The sequence below is a fragment of the Coffea arabica genome, chromosome 7e (assembly GCF_036785885.1).
Source record: "Coffea arabica cultivar ET-39 chromosome 7e, Coffea Arabica ET-39 HiFi, whole genome shotgun sequence".
In the NCBI taxonomy this organism is placed as follows: Eukaryota; Viridiplantae; Streptophyta; class Magnoliopsida; order Gentianales; family Rubiaceae; genus Coffea; species Coffea arabica.
In genome coordinates, this window is record NC_092323.1 from 2,458,951 (window position 1) to 2,482,976 (window position 24,026).

Genomic DNA, 24,026 nt, shown 5'->3' on the forward strand with positions numbered 1-24,026 from the left:
ATTTCCGTAGAATTTAGAACATTTCAAACTGAAACTTTAAGACAGAGAAAAGGCGTGAACCGGGAACAGTATAGTAGTGTTCAGTAGCTATCAGAACTGCAGTGTCCTTCGTCCTCCGTCGGACCTCGTTCTGAAACTTCCCAGCTTCTGCCGCCGTCGACGGTGACAAAGTAGGTATCGGATCATTACGTCATCAAAAGCTGCAATTTAGATGATTACCGTCCTTTTTTTTTTTTTTTACGTTTTGTTGATTTATGTCTCCAATTTAGAAATCGTCGAAGCTTCAACGGAAAATTTTCGTTTAATATAACTACTATTCTTTTTCTTTCCGAATGCAAAAAGTGCGCATGTTTCCCAGATAAAGTCTCATTTCGTGAATCAATTTGCGTAATTCAGTAGAGAGTCTTATGTTATGTTGAGATATTGTGGATGAAGTTACGCGATCATCTGCGGTTTTGCTATTAGAAGTATATCTTTTTGGTATTTCAGTGGAAATAGTGTATAAGTTGTTCAACATTCACTCTTATTTGGAAAATTAGCTCTTAGATTTTTTTTTGTTTCAATTAGCTCTTAGATTGAGTTGAGCTTACTAGATATTAGTAGTATATTGCGGTAAAGATTTATATTTCTTTGATATACTTGCAAACTAGTTTTCATTTATAAGATCTAGGCTGAGGATTGAGGTTGTCGTAAAGCAACCAGTTAAACTATTTGAGGAATCTAAACACAGTGTATAACGGATTATTCTTCTATTTTTTGAAGTTATTACATATTTACATGTCATACTTGGTTTACAGTGAAAATTATCTTTGTTAATTTTTTTGTTAACTCAATATATATATATATATATATATATTTTTTGTCGCCTGCGGTTGTTTGGCTGATTTAGGAAATACAGTCTTCCTAAAATTGGAACTACAGGAGACGAACTCATTATGGATAACTACACGCTGAAATCAGTGTTGGATTTACCTGCTCCTTTTCATTCAATCTATGGTTTCAGGTACTATTTTGTTGTTTTGCTTTTATTGTATGTGAATTTGATTATCCCAGGAATGCTGCTGCGGTTTGAGAGTCAGTGCTTTGATACGTGGATTTTTGTTCTTAAGCTGTACCGTATTTAATTTAGGCGTCAGTTAGTACTCAATATTGCTGATCATCACACCTAAAAAGAGGCTATGGGTCCTTGAGTGCTTGGGGGAGCGAAGAAGTTTCATTTTATTCCCCATTTGACTGAGCATTTCCTAAAACTGCTAGAACTGGAAAATTTATCTTAGTTTTAGATTAGCTCTGTGCAGATTTCAATCCTCTTTTGGTATGATTGAAATACATATGAATTTCTATATTAACGAGGAAAAGAAAAGGATGACAGACATACAATTGCAAAATAACAAGATGATATTGACAGCAATTATGGTAATAGGAAATTTGCAAAAGGTAGATTGTCCAAAAGAACGGTTGGTTCTCATGCACAACGTTAAACATTGGTTGTTTGGAGGTGATTCTGAAAATCAATTACTATTTGTGCAAGATGACTGTACTTTTATGGGATCTGCAGATACTTTAACTCATTGCAGAGTGAATGCTTCTCCGCTTGTTACCTTTCGGACATAAACATGGTTATTTCAGCTCCTACTGGAAGTGGAAAAACGGTGCTCTTTGAGTTGTGCATCCTGAGGGTTTTTTCGAGGTTCATCTCTGCGGAGGAAAAACTGATTCATTTAAAGGGGACAATGAAAACCGTATGTTTACTCTAAAATTTGGCTAATTTGGAGTGTTGCACTTGTGTTCTGATGCATAGTATTTAGAAACTAGCTTGACATTATTTTGTACCTAATTCAATTTTTATTCTTCTGTCATAAAATTTTCAAGTCAATAGTAGGTCCATGCTCATATGAGTTTCATGATTTCTTCTGGTCTGTAGCTCTGCTTGTTTCATGTCTTCCAGCTTGAAATTCAGTTATTTAACGATCTGCTCTTCTTTTTTCTTTGGGAATTACTGACTTTATGTATCCTTGGTGAAAGGGTGTCTTTGGTGCGTCAAAAGCTACGTCTCTCTTCATTACTTAAGTAACTCAAACAATGTGTTGCCAGTAATTAATAATACCTATTTTCAGTCTTGTCCAGACTCTGCATTGAGCCTGGGGGGTGGGATGATGGGGTGGATGAGGAGCCATGTCTTCCTTAATTGCATGAATTTAAGACTTCTGCTTGTAGCTACCTCTTTGATAAGCGGACTTCTTCAAAGTTGAGGATTCTGTGATATTATGGCCCAATACTTGGAAATTCTTTTCCTTGTGACAGGTCTATGTAGCTCCATCAAAGGCTTTAGTACAAGAGAAACTTCATGAGTGGAACCAAAAGTTTGGGTCATGGGGTATTAATTGCCTGGAACTGACTGGTGACAATGAACATTACAACATGAGGAACATACAGGATGCAGACATTATTCTTACCACCCCTGAGGTCAAGACCAAACAAAGTCAATTAATTATTTTATTTTGATGATTTGAACTATATCATGTTTATGGCTTAGAATGATCTATCGTTTCTGTAGAAGTTTGATGCTGTAACTCGTTATCGCATAAAAGATGGGGGCTTGGGCTTTTTTGGTGATATAGCCCTTGTGCTTATAGACGAAGTTCATCTGTTGAACGATCCTCGTGGAGCAGCTTTGGAAGCAATAGTTAGTCGGATCAAAATGCTTGCTCGCAAAACTGAAATGAAATCAAGTCCTCTAGCCCATGTCCGCTTTCTTGCTATATCTGCTACCATTCCAAATATTGATGATCTTGGTAAATTCCTCATTCTATTTTTTTTTTTTGGGTTCTCAAAAGATTGTGCATGATACATATTCCCAATGAACTCTAGTTATCGGAGTGACTGATCGGTAATTTGTTCATCCAGCTGAATGGTTAATGGTTCCCAATCAAGGAATTAAAAGGTACCTCTACCACTTTGGTGCATGATGAATCTGTTGTTTCTCGTCTTTGGCAGCACCCATTGGGTGACTTATGTGGCTGCCCATTTTGCTACAGGTTTGGGGAAGAAATGAGGCCTGTAAAGTTGACTACCAAAGTCTTGGGTGTGCAGCTAATCACCGTCTAAAGCATGCATGCACTTATATTAACTTATGAAGGACATCACATGTCATTTTGTGCATTTGAGATTGAACAATCAGAGATTGTGTGGAATCATATTGCATTTGGGGTAGACTGTTCCTTTTTCCTCACATGAGTTTAACGGTGCAAACTGTTGTCTTGCACTATTATCATATGAATGACTTTATGTTTCATTTAATTAGCAGATGGATAACATAAACAGATGATGTACACTACGCATCACTTCGTGCATCTGAAATTGAATAATTACAGAAAGAATGATACTGCATATGTGTTGTCATACCTTGTTCCTTTTACCTTGTATAATTTTAACAATGCAAATTGTTGCTCTCAGGATACACCCCAGCAAAAAACGACTTCTTGTTTGAGAAGGTATGTACATTTTATGGTCTGTTTACTCCATTGCGCTAATAACTGTCAGAAACTTAGTAACAAAACAAGATTTCTCCTTTCATTATTATAATCTGAAATTCTGATTTGCTGATTTACTCCACTTTTTGGTTATCCAGCGGCTTCAGAACTACATATTCGGTAAGGTGCTGATGGTGTTCAACAGAGTATCCTGTTTGATCTTTATTTTTCATTCTTCCATTGACATCTGGACCTGACCAGAATTGCTTTGCAGATATATTAATGCAATATTCTAGAGGGAAATCTGCACTTGTCTTTTGCTCAACTAGAAAAGGAGCACAAGAAGCAGCTCAACGACTGGCACAAATAGCAATGACCTATGGTCATTCAAACCCTTTCACCAAAAGCAGAGAACAAGAGGAAAGGCTAAGGGATGCTTCACTATCATGCAGTGACAAACAAATGCAATCTTACATCCTCTATGGTGGTATGAGGCTTATTTTCTTCTAGAACTTCCATCCCCAGGAAAGTAATCCGGCCCTTGAAATTGCATTGTCATAAGTTGTTTGCTCTTAGTGGAAGAATGTATTTGGGGGAAGGGATTTTTTTATTTAAGAAGTGTGCAATGCTCATTTTCCATGATAGGGATCGGTTCTATTCCTTATTATTTTGGTTTCTTCTTTTCAAAAGTTGGTTATCACAATGGCGGACTTTCCATGAAGGATCGGAACCTTATAGAAGGTCTTTTCTTGAATGGCGATCTGCAAATTCTCTGCACAACAAATACGCTTGCCCTCGGAGTCAACCTACCAGCTCACACTGTAGTAATTAAGTCAACCCAGCACTTGTATGCCTTTCAGTTTACTTTCTAAATCCAAACCCAAACTTCGACCCCCCCCCCTCTTTTAATTTGTTAGTTTACTTCCTGCAGTAACAAGGAAAAGGGGAAATATATGGAATATGACCGATCCATGATACTGCAGGTGTGTTGCTAGTTCGTGCGATGTTTTTAATGGCTGTTACAGTTGTATAAGCATGAGAAGATTATTGGGATTTTTTAGATTCTCCTGTCCTATTTTTTCTGTGCCTTTTTGCCTTTCCTTTTTTCTCTTTCTTTTTCATGATCATTTCATGGGGAGAGGGGAAGGCTCTCCAGGTCCACTGGTCCCCATACAAAACCTTACTTCTTGTAGAAACAAAGTAGAGTAATTTTTGTACTGTTTGAGACTCAGATTACCAATTCTGCAGATGTGTGGAAGGGCAGGCCGTCCTCCATTTGATGACACTGGGACGGTTATAATCATGACCAGGAAAGAAACGGTAAATTTTGCCCCTTCCTCTCTCTCTGTTTCATCATTGCAATACTACATCTTTTGTGGTCTCATGTTCTCTACCATATTGCATTACGTTTTTTAGGTACATTTGTATGAAAATCTGTTGAATGGATGCGAAATGGTGGAATCACAGTATGTCTCTTGTTGAAATCACTAATTTAGTGCCCCAGGATAGCCGTGTGCATGAAAAAATGTAGAATACTATTTGACTTGGTAACATGGTTTCTCTTTCTGTCTAGAATGCTTCCATGCATGACCGAGCACCTAACTGCCGAGATAGTTCAACTGACCATCTCAGATATAACAAAGGCAATTGATTGGATGAAATGCTCATATTTGTATGTGAGAATGAAAAAGGTAAGTTCAATTGTAGGACTGCTTTTTCCTTAAAGCATGTTTCTAAAATTTTTTATGTAATAGCAGAACCCTGAGATTTATTCAGTGAAGAAAGGGCTCCCTGCTAACCGCATTGAGAAGCATATGCAAGGTGACCTGATTGTTAACTCAATTAAAAGTTTGGGATCTTTCCAGTTACATTTATTGCCTGCTTGGATCATGTTGTGCCAGAAATTTGTGTTCAAAAGATTAATGAGTTATCACGCTATCAAATGATCTGGACTGACGAAGACGGTTTCCTATTAAAGCCACTAGGTAATATGAGTTTGTTTGCAATGAACTAACTTTCATTTTCTTTCAAAAAAGATTTTTGACTCTTGCCTTCTTGTGCTCAGAGCCTGGAAAGTTGATGACAAAATATTATCTGAAATTTGATACAATGAAGCATATTATGCTGGCACCTGCTAACTGCAGTATAGAAGATGCACTTCACGTAATTTGCCGTGCAGAAGAATTTGCCTGTATGTGTCCATCATGATTACTATTCACATGAGTAATTTAAATTACGTGATGCATTTCATTTGTCTGGAAAATGAAGGGATACAACTCAGGCGCAATGAGAAGAGACTATTAAATGACATAAACATTGACAAAGATGGTCGGCTCCGCTTTCATATCCTTGATGATAAAGGAAAAGTGAAGAAGCGGGTTCAAACCAGAGAAGAAAAGATATTCATTCTGGCAAATGACTGCCTGACTGGGGATCCTTTAGTACATGATTTATCAATGAGCCAGGTTGGATTAATTTCGTGATTCAGCAGATATAGGCTACTTCCAATTGCTCAAAACATTTTGAGTGATAATACCATGTGTATTGCTATAGGACATGAACTCTACATGCGCAAATGGGTGTAGAATTGCAAAGTGCATGAAAGACTACTTTATCCATAAAAAGAATTATAAGGGTGCACTAAATTCATCACTTCTGGCAAAATCTTTACATCAGAAACTCTGGGATGATAGTCCATACTTGCTGAAACAATTACCAGGCATTGGGTTGGTGACTGCTAAGGTTTGTTGCCAGTCTCCTTTGCTAACATCTTACATGCTGTCTAAAGTCTGAACTCTATAGGGCAGTTTAGTTTTCTCTTTATTCTAAACTTAGTATTCACTGCAGGCACTTCACTCAATGGGCGTAAATTCTTTTGAAACCTTTTCTGGTGCCGATCCAAGGAAGATAGAGATAGTCACCGGTAGAAAATTCCCTTTTGGTAACCACATTAAGGAGTCGTTGCTATCTCTGCCACCAAAGGTTGAGATGAAATTTGAGGAGACCACGTGCCAAAAGCAAGGGAAGTTCCAGCTAGTGGTAACACTAACCAGGCTATCAGAATCGGCACAACTAACTAAACGACATTATGCTGACATGGTACATTTTCATGAATAGGATTCTTCTATTTCGCTTTCTTGCTGATTATAAGATTTTCCATCGTATGCTCCCTAGTAATGGAAGATTGGAAATATCTTAACAGATAGTTAGCATTGAAGATGACAACATTATCCTGTTCCATGAAAAGATAAGGTAATTCTTATTCGTATGGTGCTGTAATCAAATTTCTTGAAGGGCATTTGGAAACATGTATTACAGCTGGTAGCTACATTAGTGTCCAAAGCTGTGAATCACTTTACTCTCTAACATACTTTTGGGATATGGTTTAGATGTCTTGATAACTGTGATCAGATTTCTCTACTCAATTTCTTTTTTCTTTAACTGCTTAGGTTATTGACTAGCAGTGGTTTGGAAAATGTTGTTCCTTATCAACTTCACTCTGTTCCTTCTACTAGATGTAACATTTTTTATTAGAAACTCGATAACTTGATGCACTAAAACTCTTACTTCTTGCTGCAGAGTGGATGAATTTTTGAGGTATGCGAACTCAAAACCTAGTGTGTAGTTTTCCTTTTTGCCATGGAAAAAGTGTGAAGCACTAGTGACGTGCCATTCCTGTAGCAGGATGTTAATTACAAGCAATTTTGCTTATAATTATCTAGCAGGTATTAGTGTTGCTGTGACATTTTAGAGCTGATTTTTTTTTTTTTTTTTTTGGCGTTTAATAGCCCATATAGTGCGATAATTCTACTACCAAGCCATCATCAAGGAAAACTCACTGTAAATGCCGATCTCATGTTTGAAGAATTCCGTAAGATGCTCTTAAAATCAGTGACACTGAAGGCCTTAATTTTACCAAAATTATTAAGTTTCATCTCATTCTTCTCTTGATGATATCCATTTGCAGTTGGTATTGATATTCATCAAAGCATCATAATAAGAAAGGAGAATGACTTCAATGCTGCTCACAAGCATGCATCCAAGTATGCTTACACCTCTCAGCATAAAGATGTGTGCATCATAAAAGATGGCAATGATTGTCCATCTCAAGCACTAGCTGGAGTGCCTAATTCAAATGAATCCAAAGAACCGGCAGATAATATGTGAGCTCTAGCTTTAAATTCATTAAGTAGCAGCAATTTATTCGTATCATCATAGATTCATGGATAATGGTTGGTTTGTAATTCTCCTCCAAAACAGAGTCATGCAATTTACTGTTATTTTGTCTTTCATGTCTTTCTGACAAATAACTGTTGGATTACCTAGGCCCACTTTCAGACTTCTAGATGAAGACTCAGACGAAGGTAAGATGTGAATGTCAAAGGTTCCGTTACACTCATTTAACGGACTTCTAAAGATCTTCTCTTACCCTGTTTACTCAAGGTGCATCTCGTGTCGACACCGAGGATGATGAATGCAAGATTATCACTGAAAAAACAGTATTTGACCACATACGAGAGAAGGCTAAGACTTTTCCTGCTTTGGAAATCTCCAACAATGCATGTTCCCCCTCACTGGAGACCTTAACACTCATCAGAAAGCGAACTCGTGAGAAGCAACTTGAACTTGATAATTCCTTTGAGATCCTGGAAGAAAAGGGTACAAGTAAAGATTCTCACGAGATTCTGGTTATTCCAACCGCTGAATCAGGTGACCTGGAACCATTCGTTGACAAAGATGCAACTCCAGGCAATTTTCTTGTGAGCAACACAGGTTAGTCTATGTTTGAGATACTGCTTCTTCTGTAGCTGTTTTGCATGCTGTAGATAATTTGACCTATAATAATGTGCAATCAAGGTAACTGTCGTCCTGTACGTGAAGATTTTGAACCTGAAACACTTGATGAAGGATCAATTTTTGACCATATACGAAAAAAAGCTAAAACCTTCCCACTGCTTGGAAATTTGAAGACTACTGAATTCAAGAATAGGTCTAATCATTTTAATTCTGGAAATGAGGGAACTGAAGTCCGTAGTCTTTACGAAGCCCCGCAAGATCCTGTGATTATTTCACATCCAGATGCCATGAGAAGAATACCAACCGCTAAAGGAGTTACAGAGCAGGAAGACTTTCTGCTTTCTGGCAACTCGAGAGACATTGGTGACAAAATAGCTATTGATTCCAAAGCTACACTAAATATTAGCAAAGAGGCAAGATCAAATGAAGAGCCTGCTCCTGGGATTCCGTTGGTAAGAAGACTAGTGAAACCTGTAGCTTGCACAGAGAGCAATCAGCCTCGACCATCTTCTCAAGCTTTACTTCACAGACAGTGTTCTTTATTTGTGAAATCGGGAGAGGTCAAGAAAGAAAATTCCTTCCTAGGATTTGAAAGTGTGTTTTCGTTTCTTTAATTTGTTGCACTGCACAAGATATTTTCAAAAAGTCAATGAAGAATGGTTCCATTTATTGGGTTCTCTAATTTTGGCTGAAGGGTTCTGATGCAGCAAGCGGAATCGAAGTGATCAATTGTAAGGGACAGTATGTGAGAGCCCTCTTCATTTGCCCTTATGTAGAACTTTACAACGCTTGAAGACTGTCGTTCAGCTGGCACTATAGCTCGCCTTATTTCTGTGAATAAGTGAAATTCAATCCAAGAAAAATAGAAGTGCTGCCGAGAACGGTATTTTGTGCTACGTTTGCGTTATCGAAAGTACCGGGAGTATTTCGGGTTGGGGGAGTTTATTCGATACAAAACAATTCCAGGTTGGGAAGAGTCTCTGCTGGAAAGGAATACTTCTCGTTGTAGCCAAGAAGTATCATCTCGAATGCTTCACATCCAACGGTAAATCCATCTTGGGTCAAACTAATAAAAATGAGCAAAAGGATTATATATGTCTACCAATATCAGTTAACATGAAATGTAAAATTGACAAATTCTACATGTTGGAGTATTTTAATAAAATATGAAATTTGTTTGACCAAAACTCTCAAGGAGTTATAATGTAATTCAATTTGGGGTTATGGAAATTACAAATTGTAATATTGGGAGTTATACTGTATTTTTTAATAGAGTAATTATGCAATTAAAAATAGGAATTATAAATAATTTGAATAGGAATTATTTGGTCAAATGAGTTACGTGGAAGAAACAACGAGTCGTTATTTGTGTTACTTACAAATAATTTAAATATGAATTATCTTGTGTTGGTTACAAATCCTATGACTTTATTTTAATTACAAAGTTACTACAATTTGTATTAAAAAACCATTATATATTGTATTTAGACATGTAGCATATATTTCTAAAGGAATTGTGCGTAACTTACAATACTTTGAAATTCTTTGAAAAAATTTGTACTCTTCTCTTGATTTTAAACACCATTTTTTCTATATTCATTTCTTCTCCTTTTACTCTATTTCTTTCGGGCAAAGTAAGTTATTGGGAAATATGATTGTGCAGATCAAAGGGAAATAATAACTTTTGAGCTGATTGTCGCACAAGATTTTCTATATCGATTCTAAAAATACTTTAGAGGCACGTATCATCAAGAGTGTTTTGCGCATTTCAAGCATATCGAACTTTTTAATAACCGCAAAATTTGCGGTTGTCAATTATAAAGATTTGAAAGTTCTGACTCCTATACTAACATACTAAAAAGAACTAATACATTACATTATACACGTAACATTGAGGTAAGATTATTTTTGAATTAAATTTAATAAATAATTTTAAACATACTTGATTATTATTATTCGGAGCACGAACATTACATGGCGGCAAAACAGCGACTAGAAAGGATAGTCAAGTGATTTTCTTTTAGTGCATGTTGCGGAAGACCAAGACCGGGACCGGTCGATCATGAAATCTCTACGGAAAAAGTCAAAAGAGGTTCAACATCCGACGTGGGCAAATGACGGGGTCCATAAATTTTATCACACGATGCAGTAGAAAGACAAGTCACTGAGTTGCAATTGCAACCACGAATCTACAGCGACTCTCCTTCGGGCACTTGGATTGTTTCGGTGGCTACTTCTAGAGTCACTCCACTGGAACGCCAGCAGCGTTGCTATTTCAAGTGTACGCGTCCCCGTCTCCGTCTCCTCCTTGTTATAGCTACCGTCTCGCCTTCGCGGTTGGGCCTAGTCGATATCCATTACGAAGTAGAGCACAGAGAACAGAGGTTTGTTTGTGTTTTGCACTCTGTCTTTTCATATTGTCCTTAATTTCCATTTCAAGTTTTGTATTAAAGAACTTATAGGTATGATTGATTTAAAGATTAACTTTCCTCTTGCTTCCTGAATGATCTTTTTAAGAATTTTTCTTTTAAATTGCGACCTAGATAGAAGTTGATACTGCTATTACTTTTTCCCAAGAATCCTGAAACCGATCTTCACTTCAGAAGATCGACTTCATTTAGGCTTTTTTAGAAAAAAAAAAAAAAAAAAAAAATCTTCAGCTCGACGTGTACTTCTTCTTCAGCGTGTCGTGTCCATGGGGTATTTTGCGCCGGATGTTGGCGAAGGAGAATTCTCGCAATAGTTAACAGCTCTTCACTAGCACTTCTGTGTTCATCCGAAATTTGTTTAGCGAAATACCAGTAATAAGAATGATCTGGTTTCAAATCCATATGCTCATTGGGAATTTTATGATTGAAGGTTCTCAACATCAACAGCTGTTGTTCCTGTTTGTTTAATGAAAATGAAATAAAATAAGATGTCCAGCAAATAACTTTTGGAAATTGCCAGGCCCAAAAATGGGTGCTCAGAGGATTGGACATGTAGCAAACAAAGGCCCAAGTGTTTTCAAGGAGATTGTATTGGGGATGTCTTTTGGGGTCATGGCAGGAGGCCTTTGGAAAATGCACCACTGGAACAACCAGACGCGGACTAAAGAGTTCTATGACATGCTTGAGAAAGACGAAATCAGTAGTGTTGTGGTGGAAGAGTAGACTGTACGGTAGAGTAGAGTAGGCACTATTTTCTTCCACTTAATTAGGCAAACTCTTTATTTTTGTTAATCATATCCCCACTATCATTTTAATCATATAATTTTTTATAAATCATTAGACTATATAATAAAATAAATCAAAAAATAGAGTTGAAACAAAATATTTTCTTCTTAATTATCTGTGGTGTCTGTCTAGTAAACACTTGCATGTAGGTAGTCGCTTTTCTTGTAAACCGTGGAGGTATGTCTTTAATTAGGAGTTGTATTTCATTTTGTCTGAAAAATTATTTGTACTTACAACATAAACATGTTAATCAATCACCTCTTTATTTTTGCAACCATCTTTATTATAAAAACACTACAATAGTTATTGTAAACAAATAATAATATTTCAAATAATTTTCTATCCAACCATGATTTAATTATCAAGCGTCCAGCTTCAACTGAATCCAATTTCCTTGCATGCCTTTCAGTCGTAGTATGGGTAAGAAGTGGGCCGGTGAAAATTTTGCTTATAAACATGGGATAATTGCATAAACCTCCCTTGAGGTTACTAATCCTTTGCAAATTCAGTCCAAACGATTAAAATATTGTTTTAGGGAGTGAAATTAGAATTTTTTACCAAATTTGTCCTTTGTACTACATGTCCAATGAATGACAAAATACTACAAATCAATTAACAATTAATAAACTTTAAGGAGTATAGTTTACAGGCAAATGTGCATTACCTATTTAAAGTACCGGCTCTTTAAGAGTATTTTACTTTCAAACATTTAATTTAATACAAATATTTACGCTCAAATACAGATTTGTATTTACTTTCAAATATTTAATTTTTGTTAAATACAAAATCTACCAATCTCTCTTCAGTAAAAATATTAATATAATACTTTTTCAATTTTAGTTACAAACATTTATGTATTTAACATAAATTAAATGATTCAGAATAAAATGCACATAAAGAACAAATACTTTACTCGTGTAATGGATGAAAGCCATAAAAAATTAATACTTTATGGGCCATTTATTTTTTTAAAAAAATATTTAATTTATATTAAATAAATAACTTATCGATTTCCTTTTTGCAAGAATATAACTATAACAATTTTTGAATTTTATTTACAAATATTGATATATTTATCATAAATTAAATATTTGAAAATAAAATACTCGTAAAGAGCTGGTACTTTAAATGAGTAATGCGTGTTTGCCCATAAATTATACTCTTTAAAATTTATTAATTGTTAATTGATTTATAGTACTTTGTCATTCATTGGATATGTAGCACAAAGGGCAAATCTAGTATAAAATTCTAATTTCACTCCCTAAAATAATATTTTAATCATTTGGACTAAATTTGCAAAGGATTAGTAACCTCAGAGGAGGTCAGTGTAATTTTTCAAACTACAGGGGAGGTCAGTGCAATTGTCAGAAACCTCAGGGGAGGTTTCTGCAATTATCCCTATAAACATTTGCTGCAAAATCTTACTTAAAAACCACGAGAAATTTCTAATTTTGTGATGAATTTTAAAAAAATTCTACAAAAGGGGTGATTTTAGTAATGGATTCCGTCCGGGGGTCTTCGCATTCGTGGAATGCGAGTTCAGTAGAGCTCGCATTTCACGAATGCGAGGTTAGAGTAGAGCTCGCATTCGCGAAATGCGAGCTCTACTTATTGAGCTCGCATTCCGCAAATGCGAGCTCTAATTTAATTTTTTTTACTAGCTCCCCAGAGCTCTCTAGCAGCCTCTATATTCGTAAAAAAAGAAAGGAACTCCTGGGTCAGAGAATGAATTCCACTTCCCTGATTAGCACCAATCGTCATGAACTGGAAAGGCTAGCTCAGAAGATGGCTAGGCCCCTGTTAGCACCAAAAGCGTTAGGGGGCCCGCACTGGAGGCATCAGAGACTTCAATGTTAGTTTTCTTGAACTGCAAATCTTCCAAAAAGAAAAAAAAAATTACACTTGACTCTATTTCTTTCAGAAATAGCGGGCAGGCAAAGCAAAGAAACGAAGCTGACTATCATGAATGGATGTCCGAGCTAGAGAATTTTTTCCAGAAAATAGTAAGAGCTAAATGCGAGCTCCTAAATGTTTTTTTTTTAAATTTTGCAAATATTTAAAATTTTGCAAATAGCTCGCATTTGATAAATTTGTCCTCCAAAAATTGTATTTAACTTTTTTGTTAGATTTCGCATTTATAAGTATGACTTTCAGAAAATTAAATTCAAACTTGTTAGGAAAAAAATTTAAAATGAAATTTACGAAATTTAAAATGAAATTCAAACTTAATATAATTTACTATACATGCATAATTCTTTTATAATAAAAAAATTGGTAATTGTACGGTTGGAAATACGTTATTTTATTATAATACATTTAAATGGGGGAAAAAGTACACATGCATAGTTCTATTTGTTACTTTTCATTATTATTATTATTATTATTTTGCTTGCAGGTGCTTATTGTAGCAGGAACTAGTACCACATCAAGGGCGTTGAGCTGGGTTATCTCCCTGCTATTGAACCATAGGCACGTTTTGCAAAAAGCCCAGGAAGAGATTGACTCTTTTGTTGGTAAAGAGAGATGGGTAGAAGAATCTGATATCAAGAATTTAGTCTACCTACAGGCCATTGTCAAAGAGACAATGCGACTACATCCACCAGCACCTGTACCTATGCCACGCCAAGCCGACGAAGACTGTAACGTAGCCTTGTCTTGGCGCCAGCTCTCAGTGAGCTCGCATTCCGGGAATGCGAGCTCCAATTCGAGCTCGCATTTTCGGAATGCGAAAACCCCTATTTGCAGAACACACTCCAAGAACCGCCCTCGTTGTAGAATTCTTTTTTTTTTTCCATCATAAACTAAGAATTCACCCTAAAAACCACACGTGAAGATGGTTGATCCGAGAAAGAACGGGTGTGATTCGAGTACTTCGTAAAGAAGAGGAGGTGAAATGCGACCATCAGTTGTTCGTCTTCTATCTTCGTTTACATTTTCCAGCCCGCTAAAGGAGGTGTTATTTTCTTTTTCTTGCATTGGTCTATAATTGTACCTAATTTTAGGACGATGCCGCGTGTGGGTGAAATGCGTGTGTTGTCTAATCTAATCTTTGGGGTGTAAATGGACTAAGTTATCATTACAAGTTGAGGACACTTGTGCTGTAATAAGTTGAAGAAATTACAGAAAGTAAAAGATCTCTGGGAGTTTGATGAGTTGTCTTCAGTTTTTCTCCGTATGCATCAGTACCTCAAAGGTCTGGGTCTGTACGTACTCGAGTGAGCTGATTAAGAAGAAAGTGTAGAGACAATAAGTAGGAGAGAGTTGCTGGTGAACTGATTGAAAGCAACAGAAGCGATCCGCCAAATTCGCGTATTGAATTCCACGTGGTTGGGGTGTTAGCTCCATTGATTTTGTGTTTGTGTTGTGGCCTTGCCATTCATCCAACACAAAAGGAAAGGGTCCTATGACCTATCCAGTGTCTGCGCCGCGAGTTAACACGAAAGGGCACAAACGGTCCCAACCTCATTCATGATTCATGCATACAAGCAGCAGGTTGGTTGGAGTTGAGTTATAGCAAGTATTAACATCACCTGAAATCTGATGGAGTAATTTTCTTCTGGCCGGTAATCGGCGCCGTCCAATTGACAGGATTAATGGAGGAGGAGCAATTGGCAAGCACGCTGATCGAGTTTAAGAAAATATGATATCTAGGGCATGCCCTATGGGGTCCGAAGCAACCGCCAAATTCAGCTAATCCCTGTCGATGTTGATTTAATAACAATTTTTGTTTTTACGAGAAAAACAGGAGGAAAGGTGTTTAGAAGTAGCGGCCAGCAGCAGTCCCCACTCCCTCTTTGGGTGGCTGCTGGCTGATGGTGAAAAGGAGCCATTAGCGCAATGGCTGCTGGAGCACTGTCATAATCATAACTGCTGCTTTCATACCAAGTAACAGTTTCACGGTTTCTGGAAATCTTCTTAGCTTTTTTACAGATACATATGACCCCACCAAATAATTAATGTACCTTTGTCTCTCCAAAAGAAGAAGAAGAAGAGAAACAAATAAGAAAAGATGTTACAAAATTCCTACCGTTGGTTGTGTTTTGTGTCCTAGGAATTGGATACTTCAAAATTTTCACACCGGGGATTAACGCTTTTTTACAGAGGCCGCACAAACACGAGAATTTTTACAGAAGCAAGCAATGAAATCCAAGGGGACCGCTAATCCCGCAGCTCGTGACTTCTGGCCGGTTCATTTGAACTCTGCAAGCTGGATGACTCCGTAGACGTGTAGGATGCCTCGAATTTGTTGAATGCATTTCGAAGCAAGCTGCTCGTGCTGCTGTAAGACCCCGTAGAACTGGGAGCCAGCACGCTGGAGTTTATAAACGGCGGTTGATTTGGTTCAGGAACTTGACCATTAGAATCTGTAAGCATGTGAACGACTTCATCCATTGATGGCCTTGAAGATGCAGAAGCTTGGGTGCATAGAAGCCCGATCTTAAGCACGTTCGATGCCTCTAGCGCTGGAAACTCACCCTCGAGAGAAGGGTCCACTTTTTCCGCAAGTTTATCCGTTTTGTAAAACTGCCAGACCTGATCCGAACGAACAAATTTGTGGTCAGAAGACAAAATTCCTATTGAATTATCATGTCCAAATTTGAAGCCTTTAGCTGCGGTTACAAAAATAAAATGATCTTACTTACCGTCTGCAAAAGAGATACAGAGTCTTCCACAAAAGCGTTATTCTTCCTACGGCAGACAATCTCCAGAACCAAGACCCCGAAACTATACACATCCGCCTTCTCTGTCAGCTGTCCCTTGACAAGGTATTCAGGAGCCATATATCCTCTGCAAAGGCGAAAATCAAGCATTACTGTTTCAGTGGCGTGCAGGGCTATTTATCTATTGGTGTTTTTTTTTTTTTTTCAATTTCAAAAAAGAAAAGAAAAAGGTAAATCAATAATATTTTTGTCTTACAATGTCCCGGCAATTCCTGTACTAAGGTGAGTTTTATCCTCAGCAAAATGCCTAGCCAATCCAAAGTCGGCAATTTTTGGAGTAAGATTCTCATCAAGAAGCACGTTGCTGCTCTTGATGTCTCTGTGGACTATTCTGATCTCTGCCCCTCCATGAAGAAATGCAATCCCTTCTGCTATTCCCGCTATAATTTGAAACCGCTCCTTCCAACTTAGAACCTTAACTTCCTTCTTATCTGCCCAAAAAAAAAAAAAAAGGAATGTGAAAAGTCAGCCCCCTTTAAGCTGCAGTTTCTTCTCTTGTAGACTTAGCTTGTCGACAAGAACAACAATTTAATGTCATCATTATATATTATTACCAAAGAGGTACTGATCAAGGCTCATGTTTGGGACAAACTCGTAAACCAACAGGCTCTCAGGGCCTTCAATGCTGCAACCCAACAGCTTCACGAGGTTCTTGTGTTGAATTCCACTAATCAAGTTCACCTCATTGAAAAATTCATCCACCCATTGCCTGGTATTGAAGAATAACCTCTTGACAGCAATAACTTTTCCATCAGGGAGAGTTCCTCTATGCACAGAACCGGCTCCTCCTTGGCCTATTTTAGTCTTGGGATCAAAATAATTTGTGGCTTTCTCCAAGGTCTCATATTTGAAGTTCAAATTGGACTTGTTATATGTGCTGGAGATTCGGCCTAGATTTCTCCGCTCTGCATCAATAACGTTTTTGTTATTACTACACTACGATGCAATTCACAAGAAGTTACTACTGCTTTTGGTCATCAATCAATCAATCTTTTATAGTACCTTGCTTGGTTTTCTTGAATCTTGCGTATAATGCGTAAGCGGCAAAAGCTGAGATCATACAGAAGGCCGTGACAGACGAAGCTATGGCCACTGTTTTTCCAGTTTTTGAGGCTCCTGAAAACGACGCGATGGTTAAAACGAAGAAAGTTCAAAATAAACAAGTAAATAAATGGATAAATATAAAAATGGTAGGCTGCCACCGGCTCCAAATCAAAGAATAAAAAAAAAAAAAAACGACTACCACTAACATAAATAAATTGTTTGACAAGTTAAAGAAAAAACGACTGTCACGACACATATCATCAATCAATCAACCAAGATGCTAACCAGGTAGGAAACTTCAACGTCCAGAAGATGATCTTCGCACATAAAAGTATGCTGGATATAATAATATTGAACAGCTTTGACTGACTTGTGAACAAAAATAAAGATGAATAGCGTGCAGGACCAATGAAACTACAGAAAATAAATAAACCTAATAACTTGTTAAACTCGAAGATTATTATTGTTAACCAATCAAGAAAACATCAGACGCTACAAAATGTTGGAGGGGAAAAGGGATAAGCGTTTCATGAAACAGAAATGGAATATATATCAGCACTGAATCAAAATGAAAACTTAAGCAGCGAATTGAAATTACAAATGAAACTCAAATTCAAGTTCAATTCTTTCTTCCTCACCCAGTCTTGAATGGTAGTGCTCTCATGTTATGTGCGATTAATAAAATATTCATATACTTACCGGAACTGCTGCTGACATTCTGAGGCCGATCGGTGTAGAATTTCTGGGTGGAGTACCTCAAGTAACAGCCAGCATTCAATCCCCTGCCTTCCCTGCTAGGCAGACATCCTTTCACATTTCTGCTTGCCTTAGCCAAACATTCTTTACAACCTTGTTTGCTCAAAGTCTTCCAACACTGCGCCAGACCGTACACTCCATTCAGATCCCTCACTGCATACCCGCCGCCCATCGCAGCTGCTATGCTAACATTATCAACCAATTCCCTAGCTCTCTTCCCAAAACTCGCCGCTTCTTCAGCAGTGGCCAGCCCGGCTGAGCTGCTACAGTTGAAGGTATCTATAATAGGATCAGTGCTCTCGTTGAAGAAATTATAATCATCATAGCGCAGGAAGCATCCGTCGAGATATATACGAGCTGATACACCGGGGAGGCAACGAGGGAGCCTGGTTCTGCTCGCAGCGTAGCAGAGGAGGCAATCAGTGTGAGAAAGATCTTGGTAGCATTGGGCCAAGGCATAGATGGATATGCGAGTTTGGTTCATTGCATAATGGCCCCAGTTGTTGTCGGTGACGAGTGCTGAAATTTTTTCCATTTCTTTGACGAAAAGTGGGATGTAGCTGGTGTTCGGAGGCGGTCTGTTCAGGCCGCAGAAGAGGCCGGATTCACCGATTCGAGGATCGGAAAATGTGAATGAGAACAAGTTGAGAATGAAGATGAGGAGCCATGTTGTCAAATGGACAGGATACAGGCTCGAGAACTGCATGTAATTTGATCGAACTTTGGACAGTTATGGCTTTGAGAGAGAGATGCTGGTACGTACTACTTACTATAAATGCAAAGGAAGGAAGGAAGACCACAGGGGCGAGTGATGTGTGAATTGGAGACGGTAATACTAATAGCGTAGGCCCGAAAGTGAACGAGAAGACGAATGAAGAACAGAGTGAGATGGTTCCTTCTTCTCTTCCTTTCCTCGATTGGGAAGGAGAAGAGAGGCACTTTATCTCCACACGGTTAGTAGGATGGAATTGTTGTGCGGTAAAAGCGGTTGGGTTGGGATAATTATTAATCAGAGGCGGGGTTGGATTGGATTTTAATAGTTGTCAGATTAATAATTTGGCGCAGCCTCCTCTAATTAATGTTCCCACCTTAAACAAATGAGAATGAGGCCTTTAGCTGTCATTTCGCAATCCTGCGTGATAATTAATTGCCTTCTATTATTATTAAGAAAAGGGACCACGCGTCCCCCCCCCCCTCCCCCTCCCCCTCCGCTTCCTCCAAAGCCCAACAAAACCCAAAGGGCTCCGTTTGAATTACCTGTTTTTTGGAGTGTTTTTGAAAAATTTTGCTATAGCAGAGTTTTTAGATTATATTTTAGGATATTTTCAGAAAATATGTTGGGATATTTAAGAGTAGAAAAGTTTTTAGAATATGTTTTGAGATTTTTTTAAAATTTTTTTAAAAAATTAAACTAATTTTTAGAGCACTTTTTTAAAATTTTTATTGTATTTGAAAAACATTCCCATCCAAACAGGAATTGTTATTGAAAAGCAGTGACTTTTAAACAGGAAAAACTAGTTTTTGAAAAACATTCCCATCCAAACTAGTAATTGGTATATAGTTTTTACTCCAAAAGGAAAGATATAAAGGACTTTTAATTTCAAATACATGGAATAGTGAGTTTTGAAGCTATTTTTGGATCCAAGTATAAGCCTCTGATTCATGATCATAACAGTTGTTAATTTCGTGTTTTTTTCTCCTTATTTGTGTGAAATATCAATTCTAGTGGGTTAATGTCGTTTTACCAAAACATCTGATTCCTCCTTGGGCTTTTTAGTTTCAAAACGCATCGTTTTAAAAAGACAGTAGAGATGGGAAGCCATTCAATTGAATCTTTTAAGATTATTGACAAAATTATGAGTAAAAAAAAAAGCGCTATTGATTGTTCCTTAATTCAACAGAGCTAAAAAGAATCAGATTTAACCAGGGTAACTGTACAAATTAATGAAGCTGCAAGTACCATGTACGTATCGAATTTGACGACCACAACCATTTTGCTTTAACGTATCGTACCTTAGTAGTATCTCGTTCCTATTTTTGCAACACAATCACGTCACGTGTTGATGTCAGGAAGGAGAAATCAGGATGAGATGCCTGTCGCACTCCACGACTACTTGTTGGATAAGTTTGGGCAATTTTTCAAAGGTAAAAACTCGGGCAGATTCGATACCCAGCGATCCATCTTCTTGCGGTGTGCTGTGCTTGTTAAGATGATGTTGTACAATTTGACTCATTATTAAATGTTTTAAAATCAAATCTATTCAAATATGAGCTATTTTTGGATAGATTATTGCAACTTAGGTTTCTTTTTTTTTTTTTTTTTTCCGGAGACGACAACTGTTGTGTAAGTTAATCTATTTTACATTAAGGGGGTGGGGGCGGACTTAAGAAGGCTCAGGAATAATCCGGAGGGGATTGAACCACCTCCGAATCAAACGAATGCATAACACACCCGCCTAAATTTTTTTGAAGCAAACCACTTAAATGTGGCATTTTGGTGGGAGGCAAGGTTTGAACCCTTACCTTCCACCCCACCAAGCTAGGTGGTGACCACCAGCCCAAAGACTGGTGGTTACAACTTAGGTTTCATTTGACTCGCAAGTTTTTAGAGTTTCTATAAAAAAAAAAAATACTATAATAATGTAACGTAGAAAAGGTAGAAACATGATTAAGAAATGTGTCGAGAGAGAATTTTTCTGAAAAATCTTAAGAGCGTTCAATTTCAAGTTTATCATACGCGTACATGTGCATACTCCTCCTCGTCTAGAAGATTATTTAGAACACCACATACCGCGTATCGCGTGTCCTGGAGATCCCAGCATTGGCTGTCCTTTCTGGAATTGTAATATTCTCATCCTTTCTTTAATCCCAAACGCGACGCACATTTTGTCTACTGGTCTACTATACCTACTACTACTGTTTAAACTCAGCTGAAGCTTCTCATGTTTGTAGTTTTGTGTGCTGAGACAATCTGAATTTGACGTTGACGGGGGGCCAATGAACTCTCCCTGTTAGTATTATTGCTCTCGAGAACGCTGACTTCTTCATACCACCACCACCACCGAGCTAGATAGTGCCGTCATTTTCTCGCTATTCAAATCTGCTACCTACTACTCCTAATACTCCAAAAGTCCAACGCCTTGAGTAGTAGTAGTACACTACCCAAATACTGGTAATTATTAGTAGTATCCTCTAAAGATTAAAGAAAAGAAGTTAATTAATTAAGTGCGTCCACAACCCCGAAAGCATCAGCTAATAAGATCAGTACTGGAAGCTTTTGGGCCTTTCAAGTTGACCTCATTCATGAACATGAAAGGTCTTTTCAAGCTTTTTTTTTTTTCTTCCCTTAAATTTTGGATTGGCAAGTGGTAAGAAGTAGCACGTGGTAAATATTTCTGTTCTTCGGGAATCTTTCAATTCTAGAGATTTTCAGTGGAGAAACAATTGCAACGCGGCTAATGCTGTCTTTTCTTGGACAAAGTTTCAAACATGGTAGCAGTATAATAACGGTCAAACAAATAATCTTCAGCCAGCTTCCTCCCCCATCTTTCAATGGTCCGCAACCTATCCGTTTGGCCATATTCGGTCTTGTTTATGCATTTTCACAGACGGATAAACGACTCATCTGTTTTCCGTTTACTGTCAGAAAACCATGGATGATTGATGCGTACCACCCTTCATGCGATCACGTACATTTTTAATCGACCTCTGGAATTTAGAAAATGAATAGTAAATCTGTATGGTACGTGAAAATAAATGCAGAAAAGTGAGAAAGTTCGTGTGCATATATTATTGTCTGTCTGGAAAAACTAAAATATTACTACTATCTAATATGCGATTTAAGATCTGTTAAGTAGGACAATTCTATGGTGGAGAATCAGGTCAACTCCTTATATAGGGAGATAAAACGTGAAGCTGACAACAAACAATCACTGAAATTAAGGTGTCTTTTGTAGCTGACCCTATGAACTAGTCTATAAATTGGCAACCGGCTATGTCAGTCTAAAATGGGTTGGTTGGACGGACTGCGGTGCTGTCAAATCTGGTGGTTTTGTGGTCCACAATATTCCGCGTCGCTAACTCCGCATAACTACGCGCCAGTGGGGTGAAATGGTAGGACTGAGGAGCATAAATAAATCCAAGATTTCAGAAAATTTTTCATGGTTCCTCAAAATATTAAAAATTAGTGCTTATATCCTCGGAAAATAAACCTTGCCAGCAGGATTTTCAGAATTGTTTTATGTCCTCTTGAAATGTTCCTTGTGAATATTAGACTTTACTTGTGAAAGCCTTTATAAAAATGTAAGGATGTCTCTTCATGATTTTTTTACTAATTTTACCCTCTCAAGCATATATAAATCTTTTCTATTGTCAACTATATATACAGATACAAAAATTTAAGTATTCATTGTTAAAATTTCTAAACATCAAGTAAATAGTTCAGTATGATATTTAATGTTTGATTATTTATATCACTTTTGAAAAAGTATGATAACTAAATATCGCAAGTACAAAAAATGTTTTGAATTATCTATTTAATTACGGAACACTTGTTATAAAATTAATAAACAAGTGATGAAAATTATGATAATAGAATTGTAACTAATATTTATGGAAATTTATACTAATGCTTAATTGTTACTTGTTGCCAAAAATGATGCATCAACATGTAGAAAAAACTTGAAGTTGAACTCTAGTTTGTTTTGTTCTTAAAAGTTGAGTTTGAATTTGAATCGAATTTATTTTACCTTGTTTGAGTTCAATCAGATCCAGCACAATCAAGCTCAATTAATTGAGCTTAGTCAACCCAATCAAGTCTCATTAAGCTCAATTCAGTTCAATTGAGTTTAATCGAGCCCAATCAAGTTTAAGTAATATAAACTAATATTTTATACAATTTTAAACAAAGGACACGATAGATATTTTATACTAATAAATATAAAAATTTTGATATATATATATATATATATATATATATATATATATATATATATTGAAGCTCAATTGAGCTCATTTATACTCGACGAATTTTCGAGACTCACATATTGGGTTCGAAATTGAGCTCTTCAAGTTGTTCGATCTATTTGAACTCGATCATTAAGAACTCAAACTTGCAAGTAACTCTATTGAGTTACGCTTATTTACACCCTTAATTACACCTAAAATGCCCATCATGTTTTTTTAAATGTTATGTTGCCAAGTGCAAAACTACTATAACCTAATTTTTAAAATTTTTTATAATAGTTAAAAGATTAATATCATGGGTACTTAAAGAAACAATTCTAGTAAAAGTACATAGCGTGAAGTTTCATTTGGTTTGCCTCGCATTACATGTTGTAGAAATACATTTATATTTGGTATGAAAATGAATATTAATCAATGATACAAGAACGGGCCTATTAGAATAAAATTTTAAATTTGGATATAAGTAGGCATGTTAATTAGTAAATCTTATCTAGATCCAATTCAGACCCAATATACTTGGGTAAAGTTTGGGTTTAATTTCTCAAATCCAACCTTTACCCATACCCAAATCCCTTTTAGAGAGTCATGGGTCTAGTAGAATCTAATTTTTTACTATCTATACCCAAATCCAGATCCAAAACTAGACTCTACTCAGATTTATGTATAAATTACATATATATATATAGATATACACACAAACATATACATACATGTATATAAAATCTAATATTCTATAGTCACTGGATCAAATACATTAAGATTTTATGACTGTTAAATTAAAAGATATGCGTTTAATATTAAAAAAAAATCGCCTAATCCCGCCCTTCTATTGTGTGACTCAATGGATGCAGATGAAGTTTTGAAAATAAAAAAAAAGTAATTGATATTAGTTCTTTATTTGAGTTCATAATATTGCATTCAACTTATTGAATGTTAATTTTATTATTTGAAAATAAAAATTATATAGTATTTATGTTATTTTTAAACTCTATATATTTGTAAAATATTTTTACTTTAGTTCTTTATTGTATGTTCAAAAAAGTATCCAAGAATGC

At 36.7% G+C, this 24,026-nt stretch overlaps 3 protein-coding genes across 6 annotated transcripts; 2 read left to right on the plus strand and 1 right to left on the minus strand.

Moving 5' to 3' along the window:
- The first annotated feature begins 2 nt into the window (after positions 1–2).
- Positions 3–9,138, plus strand: LOC113722808 (DExH-box ATP-dependent RNA helicase DExH17-like). Of its 2 annotated transcripts, none has more exons than XM_027246027.2 (28): positions 3–170; positions 899–1,003; positions 1,559–1,742; positions 2,305–2,466; positions 2,558–2,795; positions 2,908–2,944; positions 3,039–3,085; positions 3,457–3,494; positions 3,632–3,653; positions 3,748–3,960; positions 4,164–4,320; positions 4,405–4,456; positions 4,722–4,793; positions 4,890–4,939; positions 5,047–5,164; positions 5,231–5,294; positions 5,375–5,458; positions 5,539–5,664; positions 5,742–5,938; positions 6,027–6,215; positions 6,321–6,572; positions 6,676–6,725; positions 7,053–7,070; positions 7,262–7,344; positions 7,441–7,636; positions 7,800–7,837; positions 7,917–8,246; positions 8,331–9,138. In XM_027246027.2, exons 2-28 carry the CDS (start codon positions 936–938, stop codon positions 8,882–8,884), a joined length of 3,639 nt encoding a protein of 1,212 aa, XP_027101828.2. In that variant the 5' UTR covers positions 3–170; positions 899–935; the 3' UTR covers positions 8,885–9,138. The 2 variants fall into 2 exon arrangements, with proteins under 2 accessions (XP_027101828.2, XP_071914510.1); XM_072058409.1 differs by having other exon boundaries at positions 6,150–6,215.
- A 1,286-nt stretch (positions 9,139–10,424) lies between these two features.
- LOC140011170 (cytochrome c oxidase subunit 5C-like) lies at positions 10,425–11,759 on the plus strand. Of its 2 annotated transcripts, none has more exons than XM_072059704.1 (2): positions 10,425–10,654; positions 11,130–11,759. In XM_072059704.1, exon 2 carries the CDS (start codon positions 11,228–11,230, stop codon positions 11,420–11,422), a length of 195 nt encoding a protein of 64 aa, XP_071915805.1. In that variant the 5' UTR covers positions 10,425–10,654; positions 11,130–11,227; the 3' UTR covers positions 11,423–11,759. The 2 variants fall into 2 exon arrangements, with proteins under 2 accessions (XP_071915805.1, XP_071915804.1); XM_072059703.1 differs by having other exon boundaries at positions 10,433–10,654; positions 11,220–11,759.
- Positions 11,760–15,343: 3,584 nt separating this feature from the next.
- LOC113722794 (cysteine-rich receptor-like protein kinase 42) lies at positions 15,344–18,861 on the minus strand. 2 transcript variants are annotated; one of them, XM_027246017.2, is made up of 6 exons: positions 17,950–18,861; positions 17,209–17,322; positions 16,761–17,111; positions 16,403–16,637; positions 16,129–16,273; positions 15,344–16,018 (listed from the first exon to the last, which is right to left on the minus strand). In XM_027246017.2, exons 1-6 carry the CDS (start codon positions 18,710–18,712, stop codon positions 15,644–15,646), a joined length of 1,983 nt encoding a protein of 660 aa, XP_027101818.2. In that variant the 5' UTR covers positions 18,713–18,861; the 3' UTR covers positions 15,344–15,643. The 2 variants fall into 2 exon arrangements, with proteins under 2 accessions (XP_027101818.2, XP_071916350.1); XM_072060249.1 differs by lacking the exons at positions 15,344–16,018; positions 16,129–16,273 and having other exon boundaries at positions 16,399–16,637.
- Between the last annotated feature and the right edge of the window lie 5,165 nt (positions 18,862–24,026).